The sequence below is a fragment of the Microcaecilia unicolor genome, chromosome 5 (assembly GCF_901765095.1).
Source record: "Microcaecilia unicolor chromosome 5, aMicUni1.1, whole genome shotgun sequence".
Taxonomy (NCBI): domain Eukaryota; kingdom Metazoa; phylum Chordata; class Amphibia; order Gymnophiona; family Siphonopidae; genus Microcaecilia; species Microcaecilia unicolor.
Genome location: NC_044035.1, coordinates 166831317 through 166848427, shown reverse-complemented (window position 1 = coordinate 166848427; position 17111 = coordinate 166831317). Strand labels below are relative to the sequence as shown.

Genomic DNA, 17111 nt, shown 5'->3' with positions numbered 1-17111 from the left:
ATTTTTAATTTAGGATAAAGTAATATGGTGTTAATAAAGTTTCAGAGACCAATACTTCCTTCCTTAGGTCAGGAGAGGATACCGTAACAGCATTATACTGACCTGAGGCAGGAGGTTTTGGCCTCTGAAAGCTCACTGAAAAGGATTAGGCTATTAAATAAATTGTCTGAAATCTGATGCACTGAAAAGCAGCACTTTACCCTGTGTGACAAATGCATCTGAGTGTGACTACATTTTGCTGGAGGGGGGGGGGGGGGTAGAGAGAAAATTTTGTGCCCACCCACTTTGGGTTCAGGCCCACCCAAAATTGGCAGTCTGGCTACGCCACTGTGCTACTGTAATAAATAACTTGTTGTGCATCATCTTGAGCACATTGTGATTTATAAATATGCATAAATAAAAATTCCCCTCATTCCAATCTGGCTCCTAGATCTTCGGCATGGTTTCTATATCCATAACCATCAGGAAACTACTGAAAACCAACTTGTTTAAGAAGGCCTACCCCCCTGACCCAAATTAACTTTCTATTTCCTGCGACACAACAAAATATGGACCGTACTAGACTTCTATCACCACCCCCTCTTTATTTCTTTGTTGCCTTATACTTACGTTTCTTACATGCTTACTACTGTACTATGTATTTGTATTATTGAACCAGAGCCTACCTCTATAGTATTGTGTAAGCCACATTGAGCCTGCAACTAAGTGGGAACATGTGGGATATAAATGTGTTAAATAATAATAACAAACTGCGTTGAGCCCCGAACATAAGAACCAGAGCGTCTTGCCTGCATAAGTCTTCATCCTCCTTCACTTTAATAATTGGTGGAAGCCCCTTTTGCAGCAGTAACAGCCATGTGCTTTTAAAATAAGTATCTACCAAAATTGCACAGTGGGCAGGGTCAGTTTTGCCCATTCTTCACTGACTAGGTCAAGCTCTTTCTGTTTGGCTGGAGACTTGTCTGTAGATGGCAGTTTTCAAGTGTCAAACAACAAAATTGATATAGGATTGCTGCTCTCTGTATGCACCAAATATAAAATTAGCTTCACGGTGAAGGAAAGACTTCAGTTTTAACAGCGCTACTACTACTATACTGAAGCTGCTGACTGATACATCATGTCAAAAACCTCCCACCATCCTTTTTAATTTATTTATTAGGATTTATTTACTGCCTTTTTTTAAATAATTCACTCTAAGGTGGTGTATAGTAAGAAGAAATCAAACATAAGTAATATACAATTACAATAGTAAAAATATTCAAATAACAATACAAAGTATGGCATAGTACACTACTTACAATGCTAACACAGTATGTAATAAAACATTTTAACAGTGTAGGGTATAAGCAAAGAAGGAACATATAAGTAAGAGGAATTAGAAAATAAGGTGACATTTAAAGAAAGTTGTAGACGAGGTCAGAGAGATGGTAAAATTTTATCTCAGCTAGGGTAGAAGTAGACAAACATGCCCTGCTCCAGTATGTGCAGCCCGTGTCACTTCTTGTGTATGTGAGTGAGACTGACAAGTTCTTCCATTAAAGGCCTGGTTGAAGAACCAAGCTTTCACCAGCTTCCTGAAGTAGAGATAGTCTTGTGTTAAGCAGAGCCTTTCAGGGAATGCATTCCAGAGTGTGTGGGCTACTCTGGAGAAGGCTCGCTTGTGGGTATCACATTGTGTAATGTCATTTGCAGAGGGTGTGATTTTTAATCTTTATATCATCTTTGTACCTTTTGGTTCTTTTTTACTTTACTTTGTTGTTTACACTTTTCCTTTAAAAATCCAATTTTGAAAAAAAATTACTTAACTTTTGTGAAACAGCTTTACTGGGCATGGCGTAAGCTCTTACAGAGCCCCTCCTCTGTTTCACAGCATGTCGCTTCCTCAGGAGCTGCCGGCACAACGATAGTGCTTAAAATAATTTTCTAAAAATAAAAAGGTACAGACATATCAGTGCAATTTTTGATTAAATGTCCTGGATTTGCCTGCTATTTTACGGGCTCATCACTTTTAGTGTTCTGTCACCATTCTTTCATGCTTGTATAACACTGCCTTAACAAAATGGCACTACTTTTTAAAAGAACACCAGCAGTGTTAAAACTGAAGTCTTTCCTCCACTGTGAAGCTAATTTTATATTTGGTGCATACAGAGAGCAAACCTATATCAATTTTGTTTCACTTTTAATTGGTTTGCAAGTTTCTTACCTGAGTTTTCAAGTGTTGCCACAGATTTTTTAGTGGCTTCAAGTTTTTTCTTTCCAAGATGCTATGGAAGACTTAAACAGAAGCAAGCTCTGCATGAAACAAAACAAGTAAAGAATATACAGAAGTGTGTTTCCCTTCTTCATCCTGATAAGGCCAGTTGCAGTAAGGTAAACTCTAATGGGAGTTATAGAAGGTATTCAAGCAGTTTTTCTGTGGGACAGGACCTAGGCCCTTGCTAACTAATATTCTCCATTTAAAATTGTAAATTATATTTGTAGTCTTTCCTAGAAACCAGAATGACCTATGCCAGGGATGTGCAACCTAGGTCCTTGAGGGCCACAAACTAGTTGGGTTTTCAGGATTTCCCCAATGAATATGCATGAGATCTATTTGCATGCATTTTCCTCCATTGTATGAAATATCTCATTCATATTCATTGGGAAGATCCTGAAAACCTGACTGGGTTGTGGCCCTCGAGGCCTGAGGTTGCCCACTCCTGACCTATCCTATATGGCCAGGCAGATTTGGGTGAGCCAATGTTATCCTCTCAACATTCCATCTGTGGGGGAAGGGATGTGATACAGGGGTACAACATGGTCCCTTGAGCCTGTGTGATTAGTATTAGAAAATTCCACAGTTTTTGGGTCTTTTTATGCAAAGTTGCAGAAGAGGTAACCATATTTTCCCTTGGCCAATATGATTCCTCTGAGTTTCAGGAGAGTCTTTGCATACCCCCCACCCCCACCCCAATCTAGGCAGAAAGCATCAGAGGCTAGTGTGTTGTGTCCTTATTTTGGAGCAGAATCCATATGTTGCCTTGTTCTGGGACGTGGTGAAGGGATCTATCATGGGTGTGCCCTACTCAGGAAATATCATGAGACCATTTATGTGGTTGCTGGACATGACTCACTTTGCTAGAATGTTGTCCGTTCCTGCCAGGGTAGGTGGCTCTGAGAGCCATTACATGAGAGATGGCCCACTGCCACATCCTGATAGTTTCCCAACACAGAAGGTAGGATCCTGTTCCTCCCTGCTTATTCACATAATGCATTGCAACTTAATTGTCGATTTGAACTAGTATCTTGTTGGCCTGTGCTGTCAAATTGCAATCATGGAAGGCCACAAACCAGTCTGATTTTCAGGATGAATACGTGGAGGAAGTACATGTAAACACCTTGCATGTATGTTCATTAGGCCTAGCCTTGCAGCCCTCTATGATTGCACTTTGACACTCTTGTTGTTGGCCAGCTACTTCTCTGAAAGCCTTCAGAATGTTCCACATTAGTCTCAATTCCAATAAATTTATCTGATGAGGTTTCTCCTGGTAAATCATAATCCATGAGTGGCATCATCTACAAGATTCTCCCATACCTTTGGACACATCTATTGTGAGAAGTATTTGGTAGAATTGGGAAGGGGATACCCACCAGATCAGAGAGTCCCAGGGAGAACTGGTGATATCGATGATGTTGAAGTTACAGGGTTACAAGTAAATAAACATCTCAAATCAATCATGACGCCACTTGAGCTGCTAATATCAAAGACACAGGGGGAACAGTAGGAGTGGTCATGTCCTCCTGAGTCATGGGATTAGTATCGAAGGCTTGTCTTGAATCCCTGGAGAATGTCCCCGCCCCCCTTCCCCACTGATACTGAGGAGGAGTATCCCTCTCGGCAGGGGTGCTTTGAGAAAACAAACACCTTCTAAATTTTGTCCTAAATGTTTTTTTTAAGTCCATTTAACTACAACTCTCATAGCATAATTTTTTCTGTAATGTTGGTGTCATTATTGAGCTTTTTTTTTCTTCTCTCAAATAGGTGTTCCTAAACAATGCTTTTGTTAGCAGTACCAACAACCAACCTGAAGTACACCAATACACCTGACACCGCAGCAACTTCAAGGGAGAGACAGCCCTAACCCGAGTCCCTGCAGAAAGCTAATTTGAAACCATCAGTGTCAGGTGTATTGTTATACTTTAGGGGAGAGCAGTCTTCTCATCATGATATGAAAGTGATTACTACATTGGAGCCCTTAGCATCTGATTTTACCAGCAAAGGGCTCATCAGATACGTGAACATATTTACGTCCATTATTTGATGTGAAGGTTTATGGCAGTGCATTTGTTCGGTTAGCATATATGGGGCACACAATTGCAATAAGCACAGAAAAGCACATTATTGCACAAAAATACCATAACAATGAGTGAGCGACCCAATGACTGAAGTGCAATGTTTCACCCATTAGTGGTCTTTAATGACTACCACGTGGGTGTTTAAATCTCTGAGGGCACTCCTCTTCTATGGTTATATTAGGTACATTTTCCTGGTTATGTTTGGGGTTGATAGCACTCCACTTACTGACCCCCCCCTCCCCCACATTGTAAACCATAGTGTATTGTTTCCTTAGTCTTAAATTGGATTAGACAAATACTCTCCTTCTGGAAAAGTGGGAAACCAGCATGAGAGTGCTAACAAAACCAGCTCTTTTTCCTGTCTTTGAAGGGCTACTAGTCAAGCACAGTGAGACCACAGTTGCACTTCTGGATGCAAAGACTTGAATCCAATGAAACTGGGAACTAACTGAATATGGGAGACCTTGTGTTGGAGGTATTTCTTAACATTTTGAATTAGATGGATGAAGGTCTGCCTGCGGAAAGTACTGTTCATGTTTTGAGGGGCTTTTTATTTACATTGAACCATCTCGGTCTGAGATAATTCACTTTCTCATCAGATCATGGCCTCAAAAAGCTTTATTGGCTGAAGTACAAGGGTGGTGACTTGTGCAAGGTTCCTAATATTCTACAGCAGCCTGAGGGAAAGTTCTGCTATTTAAACTAGTATTAATAAATTATTGACTGTTTTAAGAAATAAAATGTTGCTAATACTACTAATCAGTTCCATAGCGCTACAAGACATACACAGCGCTATACACAAACACAAGACACTTTCTGCTCAAAAGAGCTTACAATTTATTCGAGATAGAAAAAAAAAACAACAAATAAGAGACTAGGGAGTTTAATTTATTATGGGAATGATTAAAACATGATATTAAACAGATAAGGGGTTAAGAGCAGCCTTAAAAGGGAGGGGGGGGGGGGATTAGCCTGGATTTGAATAGGGCCACAGAAAGAGCATGATGCAGGAAGTCTATTCTAAGCAAACTGCAGCAAGATGGAAGAAAATTAGGGGGTCTTTTATTAAAGACCAGCTCGAGTTATCTGCAGCATGTCTCATTTTATTCCTATGGGCCCTGCTGCAGATAACTCGAGCTAACATTTAGCAAAAGACCCCCTAAACTGGTAGTGGAGGAGAAGGGTACAAACAAGATTAAACTACTTGACGAAGAGAGCTGCCGGGGAAGGGTGTAGGGAGAGATTGAGGAGCTGCAGAATGAATATGAGCTTGACCTGTATATGGAAACAGATAAGTGGCAGTGGAGGAGTGGCCTAGTGGTTAGAGCACTGGTCTTGTGATCTTGGGTAAGTCACTTAACCCTCCATCGCCTCAGGTACAAACAGATTGTGAGCCCTCCTGGGACAGAGAAATATCCGGTGTACCTGAATGTAACTCACCTTGAGCTACTACTGAAAAAGGTGTAAGCAAAATCCAAATCAAACATATAAACGGCGAGTGACCGTACTCACTCGCAAATGCGCAGTAGAGACTTCCCTCTGTCCTGCCCCTGCGTCAATACGTGATGACGGGGGGCGGGACAGAGAGGGAAACTGCGCAAAGGGGAGGGAACCGCCGAGGTCACCACCGCTACCCCCCCCGAGGTCACCACCACTGGTACCCCCCCCCGGAGTCGCCGCTGCCGCCACCCCTCCACCTGGCCGTCTCTTCGCTATTCAACTTACATCTCCGCAGCAGGCAGATCAGCTGAGCTGCTGTTGGCCTTCCTTCCCTGCCTGTGTCCCGCCCTTGCTGACGTTACGTCACACGAGGGCGGGACACAGGCAGAGAAGGAAGGCCGACGGGACCTCAGCTGATCTCTGCCTGCTGCGGAGATGTAAGTTGAATAGCAAAGAGACGGGCCGGGTAGAGGGGCGGCGAACCAGCAGCCCGTTTTAAAGGGCTCAACGGCTAGTAAATAAATAAGGCGCCCCTGAGGGATTATATGAGCATAATGACACTGGTGGAAGATAAGTCATGCAGCTGAATATTGAACAGACTGATGGGGAGAGAGATGATTTAATGGGAGACCTGTGAGGAGCAAGTTACAGTAATTTAAGCAGGAGGTGATGAGAACGTGGATAGGGTTTTGGTAGTGTGCTTAGAAAGGAAAAGACAAATTTTGGTGGTGTTATTGAGAAAGAAATGACAGGTTTTAGCAGTGCTTTTTTTGTAGGAAAAAAGGTAGTACTCATTATGGGCAGGGTCACCATCTATGGCTCTGCCCCTATGGTAGCCACACCCCTTATACCAGCCATGGCGCATATAAATAGGTAATCATTGAAAATACCAGTATAGGAGAAAAAACATTAACTTGTGATTTTTTTTTCATTATAAATAATTTCTGTAAGCGGTTACAGCTCCAGTATACCCAGTGCAAAATAAGACAGCAGATGTACATTCTCAAATTGGACATATTTCAAACACTGAAATGAAAATAAAATGATTTTTATACCTTTGTTGTCTAATGACTTTGTTTTTCTGATCATGTTGGCCCCAGTCTCTGCTTCTGCTGCTATCTGTTCCCTTAACTCCATTTCCAGGGCTTCCTTTCCATTTATTTCTTTACTTTCCTCCTTTCTTCTTCATTGCTTGCCCTACATCCATAGGTAAAAGCTGGGTCCTCTGCAGACTTGACTGGAGGAGGTATAGAGTGGATCCAGCTTTTGCCTATTTTCTCCATCCATGTGCAGCTTTTCTCCTCTTTTCCCTTTCCCTCATCTCCATCAGTATGCATCTCCTTCCTATTCTTTCCTCCCCTCCAGCCATATGTATCTCCTTCCTCTCTCTTCCCTCTAATTCATCCATGTCCAGCATTTTCCTCTCCCCCTCCATGTCCAACATTTCTCCTCTTTCCTCCATCCATGTTCATCTCACTTCCTCTCTTCCTTCCCCTCCATTTCCAGCATTTCAACTCCCCTAAATCCACTATCATCTCCTCCTCTGTATTCCCTCCCCTCCAACATTTCTCCTCTCTTCGCTGCCCTCCATCCATGTCCATCATTTCTCCTCTCTCCCCTCCATCTATGTGCATCTTCTGGTCTTCCCTCACCTCCATGTCCAGCATTTCTCCTGCCCTCCCCTCCATGTCCAGCAATTCTCCTTTGCCCCATCCTTCCCTCCCATGTGCAGCAATTCTCCTCTGTCCCCTGCCCTCCCACCCACCCACCCATGTCCAGCAATTCTCCTCTGCCCTCCCCTCCATGTCCAGCAATACTCCTTTGCCCCTATCCTTCCCTCCCCTCCCTGTCCAGCGATTCTCCTTTGCCCCCTATCTTCCCCTCCCATCCCTGTCCAATGACTCGCCCCAGCCTCCACCTGCCCCAGAGTTTGTTCCAAGCCCAGCCTCACCTGCCCACCCTCAGCTCCCTGACTTTCCGTTCCTGCTCCCCTGATTTGAAATCATTTATTTTACTTCAAGTCGCAGCGGCAGTGAAGGCAGCAGGCAGGCTTGCCGCCTCGCCTCGCCTCGCTTCCCTTCGCTTCGCTAAGTGTCCTGCCCTCGCGGGAAAGGAAATTACATCAGAAGGCAGGACGCTGAGAGGGAAGGGAAGGCTGGAGGTGAGCCTGCCTGCTGCTTCCACTGCCGCTTCAATGAGGTAAAATTAAAGATTTCAATGCAGGGCGGCATGAACGGAAAGTAAGGGAGCTGACAGTGGGCAAGTGACCTGGCCCCAACAAAAAAGTGCCAGTATGCCGTACCAGAGTGTACCGACAAAAGAACAGCACTGGGTTGTAGTAGTGTGGTGAATATGAGTAGAGAGAGAGAGAGGATCAAAGATGACCCCCAAGGAGGTGACAGGTTGACACATTTTCTACAGAAAGAGAATTAGGAAAGAGGAGAGGTGGATTAGGGGGAGATATAAGAAGCTCAGTCTTGGCCATTTTATTTTACCAATTATGTATTCCTATCATTGGCTCTCATTTAAACACAATTTGTGATTTGCTTGTGAGTGGGAAGTAAAGGCTACTGAATTTACTACTTGAATAAAACCTCCTAAAAGCAAAATGTGATTCCTGACTTAACCACATTCAATGTTAAATGATCAGGCTGTGCATACATATTAAAAAGCGTTCAGTTATAAATCCAGCGTTCTCTTCATCTACTTTTTTCAGGTTTTGTACCATTTAATCCTTTCACAGAGCAATGGATTTTTGCACTTCATTAAAATGATAATAAGTAGTCTGCTAGTTCAGTTGTTTTTATATGAATACTAAATCTGTCTGAAGCAATATTTATGCTAAATCAAAATTTGTTTTTAGTTAACAGAAAAAACCTTTTGATCATAAACAATATTTTGTCAAGTTTAAACTGTTTTTTTTTTTACACAAAAACATTAAAAAGAGATTTAGGAACAATATGCCAGGTCTTCATCTGCAGAAAGTAGACAACTAGGAACCTTGGCAGATCAGAAAACCAAAATTACAGTCCTTCAGATTTAACCACTAATTAATCTACGGGGTCAGTTTTTATTGAAGAATAGAAAGCAAAATATATAGACGACTAATATTTTTGTGCAATTCAGTTTACAACAGAGAATACAGACAAAGCTTGAAATATCTCACTATTGCTAGAACCTTGAGAGGTAATTACAGCTTAGCTTAATAGTCTTGTCTGCAGTTTTATATACTGTAAATAGATCTAATCCATGTTCACTGTATAACTTGTTTTTTTTAAATTCTCATCTAAGTTGTCCTTTCTTTCCTGGATCATGCATGTTCTTGATGGACTCTGATAAGTGAAAACTACTTAAGAAAAAGGTGACAGTTCTGAAAAAAAAAGCAGTTTACAAATATGTTATCAAGGCAGCTGGGCACATATCTAAATATACTGTACACCCCACATAATGTGGTTTGATATAACATGGGATCATGGGATCACTTAATGCAGTTAAGGGCTGGACCTTCTCCACCCACCTTTTTTAAAACTACATATTACTCTCTAGACCTGATATAATAAGATCAAATATCTTCGGACATCAGTGCCCGTATTTAAATGGGATTTACAGTGTACTTCAACACATGAACATAACTAAGCAAGCTCTAAATCCGCCATCCAAGTTTCTATGTTTAGTAGGAAGAAATCATTTGGAACTTTAGATTTATACTAGAGAAGCTCTGGTATCACTTCTGCCCCATCTTTGTGTGCAGAGGCCGACCGAATTTTGGTTTTGGAACTGAAACCAGCCTAAAATGCCAGTGCATTTTTGGTTGAAACTAACTTCCTGCTCCCACCCCCAGTCTGTGTTGCTGCCTCCACAAGCCCAAAACCTGTCCTCCTAGGCTGCCCACCAACTCTGCCCTTCCCTCAGCCCCACGGATCTCCACAGGCCTACCCTTCTAAAAGCCCTGGTGGTTCAGTGGCCTCTTTGGAGCAGGAAGTCACTTCTACTCTTGCCCACTGTGTAGTGAAAATGGTGGCAGTGACTTACCATGGCAACTTCGCAAGACTGTCGAGGGAGATCACGGCCACCACTTTGCGATTGCAACCGGCATGGGCAGGAGCAATCCCCAGTCACTCCTGCTTATACCATTTCTGTTTTGGCTGCAGATTCAGTCGCCCTTTATCTTTGTGATTGGCTAGATTTGACCAATAGAAAAAAAAAATCCTGGACACAACTATAGTGCCACTGCACTTTAGCTAATTTAGACCTATGAAATGGTGAATGGGAGATTTTTTACAAAACTTTTCGAAAAGTTTTCCAAGATACAATCAATTTTAAAATTTCACAGACCACTAAAGTCTCTTATCCATCCTATTTTTTTGTCTTGCATTTTCCTGAAATGTCTTCCTTGTGTAACTTGCTAGCAAGTTTTTCAAGACCTCCTTGCAAGTCATGAGCCACAAAAGTGAGAAACATTAAAAGTGAGAAGTGTGCTACGAGATACTAGTTTGTTCATATTGTAAAATATACACTATCAAGGATAGATATTTATCTGGCACCTAATCAGCAATTGCTTCAAACACATAGTAGATGACGGCAGAGAAAGACCTGTACGGTCCATCCAGTCTGCCCAACAAGATAAACTCATATGTGCTACTTTATGTGAATACCTGACTTTGATTTGTACCTGCCATTTTCAGGGCACAGACCGTAGAAGTCTGCCCAGCACTAGCCCTGCCTCTCAACCACTAGCCCCGCCTCCCACCACCGGCTCTGCCAGCCAATCTCCGCTAAACACATGATTATGATCAAAATTCCTGCGCTGTTCCGAATAGTGCTGTAAAAATACTGCTGGAAAAGCACCTTAATGCTCAACGCTAATAAGATGCAAAAATAAGTGCGCTTATAGCGTTAAGCATTAGGGAGTTCAGTGAGAGGACTGTGCTTGGCGCATGCGCGCAGGAGAGTTCCACAGTAAGGTTGGCTCCTGTGCACATGCACCTGGTAAAACTCGACTGTGAAGCACACACTGGCATCTGTTTTCTGCAGCCTCAATATATGGATAATGGTTCTATATGTTTTGTTTATGGATACCAGGGTTAGGGGTTTGGGAGGTGTTGGGTTTGGGGGCGTATGTTGTGGGAGGATTAAGTCTTTTGCACCATTGGTGGGGGTTGCTATGCCATCTTGTTCTGTTTTTTCTCCTCTTTTGGGGAGTGTCTTTGTTTGAAAACTCAGTAAAAACTGTTTTAAGATAAGTGGTTTAAATTTTTTTTTCTTTTTCTTAGCTTGAATGCTTATGTTATACGTAGGAAACAGATGACAATGTGTGCTTTAGCTTGGGTCTGCCATTTCTCATCGCTAGCACTTAAGGGCTTGCGTGGGCTTCCTTCTGCTTCCAAAAGCAATGAAAACCGGCAGATTTTGCAGAAAGAATCATGAGAAACCCTCTCTTCCAACACTCTAACACCTGCTCCATCCTGGCATTATTTTTTGCAGTGGTAAGGCTGTTTTGTTTCAGGCACTCTTTTCTGAGTAGTGGAGAGGAATACAAAATGACCTCACTTACATAAGCTTGACTACATTGGCATGACACTTGGACTGTTCATCTGCGCACTTGTTTGGTCCTGCACTCCAGGCCTCTGAACATTCTGTGCAGATAAATGCGGGTGCTAGTATAGCGCTAATGGCCTCTACAGCCTGTGTTTACTTTTGAGCATCGGGGCCTTAGAGAGGGGGGAAAATACTAATAAAAGTTACAGCACAGCTGAAAAGCTCATTAGAGCTATTTTATAAGGTCACAAGCAAGCAGTAACCATAACCAGCTCACCACCATGCCACCAGAAAAATTCTTGGCATATTAAAAAACAAACAAACAAACAAACAAACAGACCAACAAACAAACCCACACAACAAACCAAAAAATCCTATGAATCATAAAGCATATTTTGAACACCAATTCATGCATGAAAATAGTTCCAGGCACTAGGTCACAGAAAGTCCATCTATATCCTGCTGCTGTTCTACTCCAATCCACAGAGAACCGAGCAGATGGCAAAGCCAGCTGCAAAGGCCTGAGTGGACCCTGGGGAGGGCTCAGTGGAATTTATATTTTCTGGCAGGCTTGAGATTGATGTAGGTTTTCTTCATTTCTTCACTCTCAGGTTTCTTTGAGTCCTTGTACCTCTCCCCTTTCATGCTTACTACCTGACTGTCAATGTATCGGATCAACTTCTTCGGTGCCTGGAAAGCGATGAGAAGGAACACAGATTGTTTTCAGTTCCGACCCCCAACAGTTCATTCACTCTCAATAAAATGTATTTTGTGTTTTGTTGTTGTCCTTGTTTCCATTCTCTATTGAACAATCTTTCCATAAGAACATAAGCGTTGCCATACTGGGACACACTGAAGGTCCATGAAGCCCAGTATCCTGTTTCCTACAGTGGACAATCCAGGTCACAAGTACCTGGCAAGATCCCAAGAGTGAAACAGATTTTATGCTGCTTACTCTAGAAACAAGCAGTGGATTTCCCACCAAGTGCATCTTAATAATGGCTTACAGACTTTTCTTGTAGGAAATTTCCAAACCATGTTGGCAGAGCTATGGAAACAAAATCTGTACTAAAGTGGGATCCCTCAGTGCTCCTCCTACATTGACAGCCCTTTTCCCATACTTGAATGTGAAATACCATGCACTCCTCTGGTACTAGAAGGTAGCTAAATACAATTTTCCTCTGTAGCAATAAAAGCCAGCAAATAAGACCAGACAAATGGTACTTCATTGTGATTTTGTCATACATTTCCCCTAAGAAGCGCCATGAAACCTGTGTTCATTTAAGATACAGGCATGTACTAGTACTATATACTAATCTCATCTTTAACGCCTATCCTATATAATAATTTGCACCTCCAACGTTCTACGTCTGGATGCCTGAGTTCGTAACACAATTCCCATTGGTCCGCCCTCGCATCTAAACGTGATGCCGTCAGAGGGCGGATCAGTGAGAGGAAAGGGAAGCCAGCACCAGAACGTTGGAGGTGAGGATAGAATTGCAGGAGAATCGCCCCCCTCCCTCCCCCCTCTGTCCTCCAAGTTCCAGCCCCCCCCTCTCCTCTGAGTTCCAGGCCCCCCTCCCTCCGTGCTAGCCCGACCTCCGTTGCCCGCCCTCTTCGCCCAGTCCTCCGCCTGCCCCTCTCCTTCCTGCCCAGAATTTAAAAGTTCTTACCTCTGGAAGCAGCAGTGAAAGGCGAGCAGGCACGGCGCTTCAGCCTGCCGTCCCTTCTCTCTCTCCCCTGCCTCTGGTCCCACCCTTCCGGAAACAGGAAATGAGAGAGAGAGAGAGAGAAGAGAGAGAGGCGCGGGGTTCTGGAAGTCGGAGGAGAGGTGGGGCCTGGAACTTGGAGGGGAGGAGAGGGAGGGAGGGGGGCCTAGAACTAGGAGGGAGGGGAGGAGGAGAGGAAGGGCATGGAACTCGAATGAGAGGGGGGCCTGGAACTAGAGGAGAGAGAGGGAGGGGATCCTGCAACTCAGAGGAGAGGGAGTGGGGTCTGGAACTCGGATGAGAGGGGGGAGGGAGGGGGCCAAGCTGGAACTCTGAGGATAACTTTGCTAGCGCCTCTTTCATTTGTGTGAGAAACGGGCATGTTTTACTAGTGTTTACTAAATGGTGCTATGGGCGCGTTTGTTTTTAATGCGCGTAAATGGTTTATGCACATTAAATGCTAACACACCCATAGAAATGTATAGGCGCGTTAGTGTTTAACACATCTTAAAAACGCTAACGCACCTTAGTAAACATACCCCTAAATGTCACATTCATGTTAAATTACACAATTTGTACAACTGAAGCTCCCATAATCTACAGCCAGTGTAGTACATTGGCCACTCACTTCCTTCGGTACCACTGGCCTGTGAGTTCTCTTATCCTCTTCATCATCTATCAGCATGTATCTGCAATTGTATAACAAATCAGAATTAGAAACTCATCTTGAGAGGAGATCCTGGACTCTCCTCACCTAAACCTGACTCAGTACAATGTCATGAGAGAGTATTCAGTAAGTTTGCTCAATTGGCTTACATGCCCCCTGATAATTCTGATACAGAGTTGGTATGTGCGGTACAATGGCAATTTGCCCCATTTTTCTGCTAAAAACCAGAAATAATCCATACTTGATAAGTGTTTTCTAATAAGATAGAAATGATTTGATAAGGAAGAAAAGCAGAGCTGCTATAACAAATGTTCTCCACAGACAGCAAAATGAATCAGGCACACAAGTGGGCGATATTGCATGGCACCAGGACGAACAGTTCTGCTAGGTTCAGAACTATGCATAAAATTCTTAATATGCATATGCCCTTAGTTCCATAGCTCAATGAACAATGCAACTCAAGGGGAGCTGGGAAGAAGTGTTTGCCTGATTAATCTTGGTGTCTACAGAAAACATGTTACAGGTAAGCAACTCTACTTTTTTTTCATGGACTGGCAGGATGTAATCAAGCACAAAAGTGGGTGACTCCTAAGCTCAGGTCTGCTCATCTTTACAGGTAACTTGCCTGTTGTTACGGGATGGCCCAACGTGATGAAGTGAGAATCGTACATAGCACAGACTGGTCAATACAGTTGACAGCATGCATTGTCACCAATTGAGAACTGGTTCAAATAGTGAGAAGTGAGGATACGAAGCAAAGACCAAGTAACTCCTTTGCATATGCTGCCCAGCAAATCAGATTTCAAGAGCTTCAGTAGTCACAGTGGGTATGATTTGTTGAGTTTTGACTCTACTGGTTAGGATACCAATATGCTAGCCAACTAGCTAGAGTTTGCTTAACCACTACAATACCAGGTTTGTTAAAGTAGATAAACAGCTGTGCCAGACGGACTTCTCACATGGGCACTTGTGTGATTTAAGATAAAGCTTAGATAACTATTTCTTCATTCACATATAAAAGGTGTGACCACCTTTGATAGAAGTTTAGGAGTAGTACATTACTCTCCTTTATTATGATGAAACTGAGTTTAAGGTTCACACTTGACAAAGGCTAGAAGCTCTAGCCAAAGCAACTGCCTCCAGAAAGAGTTCGAGTGATAAGGATTCCATGGACTCAAATGGCTGTTTGATGAGAGATGCAAGGACAATATTGATGTCCCATGGAACAAGAGGCTTATGTATTGGTGGCTTGACATGAAGGAGCCCTTCATGAATCTGGAATGATTTTGCATGGTGAAGCCAGGACTATCTAAGGCCGACAGTGTACTCTGATGGTGGACTTTGCAGTCCTAGGCAATAAAGATGGTATAGGTATTATAATATTTGGGGAACACTGAATGGGTATTGACCATTAGTGAAAAACACTAAATATTTAGAGTCTCTTGAGAAGAGGAAACTGTTTCATACCTAGTATGGTGTAATGAGAATCGTGCTGGGTTTTTGTTGTTAGATGGATGGGTGAATAGGCACAGAGAAGGAGCCATCCAGTTTATGGCTAGTGCAACTCTTGCTAGGCAATGGGTGCAATGAACAATAGAGGGGTAGCTTTGTATTTGTTGCTGGTAAACAAGTCTATTTAAGGAATACCCAGTTCCAAAAAGTATCCTGTATGGTTTGATGATCTAGGCAGTGGTTCTCAACCTTTTTTATTTTGGGGCACACCAACCCAAATTTCGCTTTCAATATATTTGCTAGTTATTGGCTACTGTCTATTTGACTGTGAAGTACCAGAAAATGTACTTTAAACTAAAATGGACAGTATTACAAAGCCTAAAACTTAGACTGGGAACATGGCAGATCTAATGAAAGCTGCTAATTCACCCCCTTCAAATGTTCATGACCAGTCAGTGAACAGAAGAAAAATGAATCACCTTTTCTTAAGTGGATCCAAAAAATAGCATCCATACCCAAATAGGCAGTATTTTTTTTTTCTGGGGCCATTACAGGTAACACTTTTTTCCTAGTCTTCCTCCCTAAGAGGTAGCACTTACCCTCCAGGCATAGCTTTTTCCCTTTTGGCCCCTCTACTGACACACTTACCCCCAAGGGGACCCTCAAGACAAGCTGCTGCCTGATGGAAGGGATAAGGTAGCACTCCCCCCCTCAAAGTACCCAAAAGAGAAGGCCCCCTGAAAACTCAGGAAGACTCAGAGATTAGAATTGCAAGAAATTGCTTTTGCATAGTTCAAAATATATCTATCAAATAGAGCCAATGTAGTTTCCTGGAAAAATTCTCTCTCCTCTCCGTTTTCTGCCACATGTGGCATCCCTCAGGGTTCTATTTTAACTCCCACATTATTTAACATTCTTCTGTCAACTCTATGCATCGATTCAGTCTTAGGATTTATGTTCTTTTATTTATGCAAACAATATCCAAATACTTTTTATACTGGATCAACTTCATGCATCAGCTGTTATTACAACAAACTGGCTGCAGTCTAAGAAACTGAAGCTTAATGCAGATAAGACCAGGATTATAATTTTCACAGAGCTCCAAGATACATTTCCTGCTCCACTCTGTACTCCAGGTACACCCATTATTTTTATAAATTCCCTAAAAATCTTAGGGATAATACTTGATGATGAACTCAGTTTTCGACCACATATCTCTTCCATAATGCAGAAGTCTTTTTTAAAATTAAAGCAAATATGTTCAATGAAATCATTTTTTAATTACATCATCTTTACAGAAGTTACTTTATGCATTACTGTGGAGCCATTTGGAAATGAAATGATTGCAACTGCTTCAAAACACGGCCATACAACTAATTATGAGGGCGAAGCGTTGGGAACATGCCACCCCACTGCGCAAACAAGAACATCAGTTGCCTGTATCATCACATGTTTCCTTTAAAATTCTTATTCTAGTCTACAAGATACTTTCTTCTGGATTCCCCCCACATATAAATCAGAGGTGTAGCTAGGTGGGTTGCCAGGAAAGCGACTGCTCCCCCAAACACACTTCTGAAGGCGCTGTTGGCAGTCCGTTCTCCGCTCCACCCACACCCTGAACCTGACTACGCTTCTGATATAAATCTTTACCTTAAAGGAGCATCAGATCATTATGCTCATCTCATGCGCCTTATGGCTAGTGCGCATATTGTGATATTATTACATTGTGAGAGACACGGACCCTCGACTTGTTTTAGCTAAAACATGGGTGCTTCGTGAGTGGAGGAGTGGCCTAGTGGTTAGAGCACTGGTCTTGCAATCCAGAGGTGGCCAGTTCAAATCCTGCTACTGCTCCTTGTGATCTTGGGCAATTCACGTAACCCTCCATTGCCTTAGGTACAAACTTAGATTGTGAGCCCTTCTGAGACAGAGAAATATCCAGTGTACCTGAATGTAATTCACATTGAGCT

General features: G+C 42.7%; 2 protein-coding genes across 5 annotated transcripts in view; one reads left to right on the top strand and one right to left on the bottom strand.

Moving 5' to 3' along the window:
• FBXL15 (F-box and leucine rich repeat protein 15) overlaps positions 1–12007 on the top strand; it is a 77079-nt gene extending 65072 nt beyond the window's left edge. The window contains exon 5 of the mRNA XM_030203549.1: positions 11925–12007. The gene's annotated coding sequence lies outside the window, so the exon portion shown is untranslated. The remainder of the gene's footprint in view (positions 1–11924) is intronic.
• CUEDC2 (CUE domain containing 2) overlaps positions 11705–17111 on the bottom strand; it is a 67544-nt gene continuing 62137 nt past the window's right edge. For all 4 annotated transcript variants that reach the window (XM_030203551.1, XM_030203554.1, XM_030203552.1 and 1 more), the window contains exons 8-9: positions 13651–13711; positions 11705–12003 (exon numbers count right to left, since the gene is read on the bottom strand). In XM_030203551.1, the coding sequence (XP_030059411.1) occupies positions 11857–12003; positions 13651–13711 (208 nt within the window). In that variant the 3' untranslated portion in view covers positions 11705–11856. The remainder of the gene's footprint in view (positions 12004–13650; positions 13712–17111) is intronic.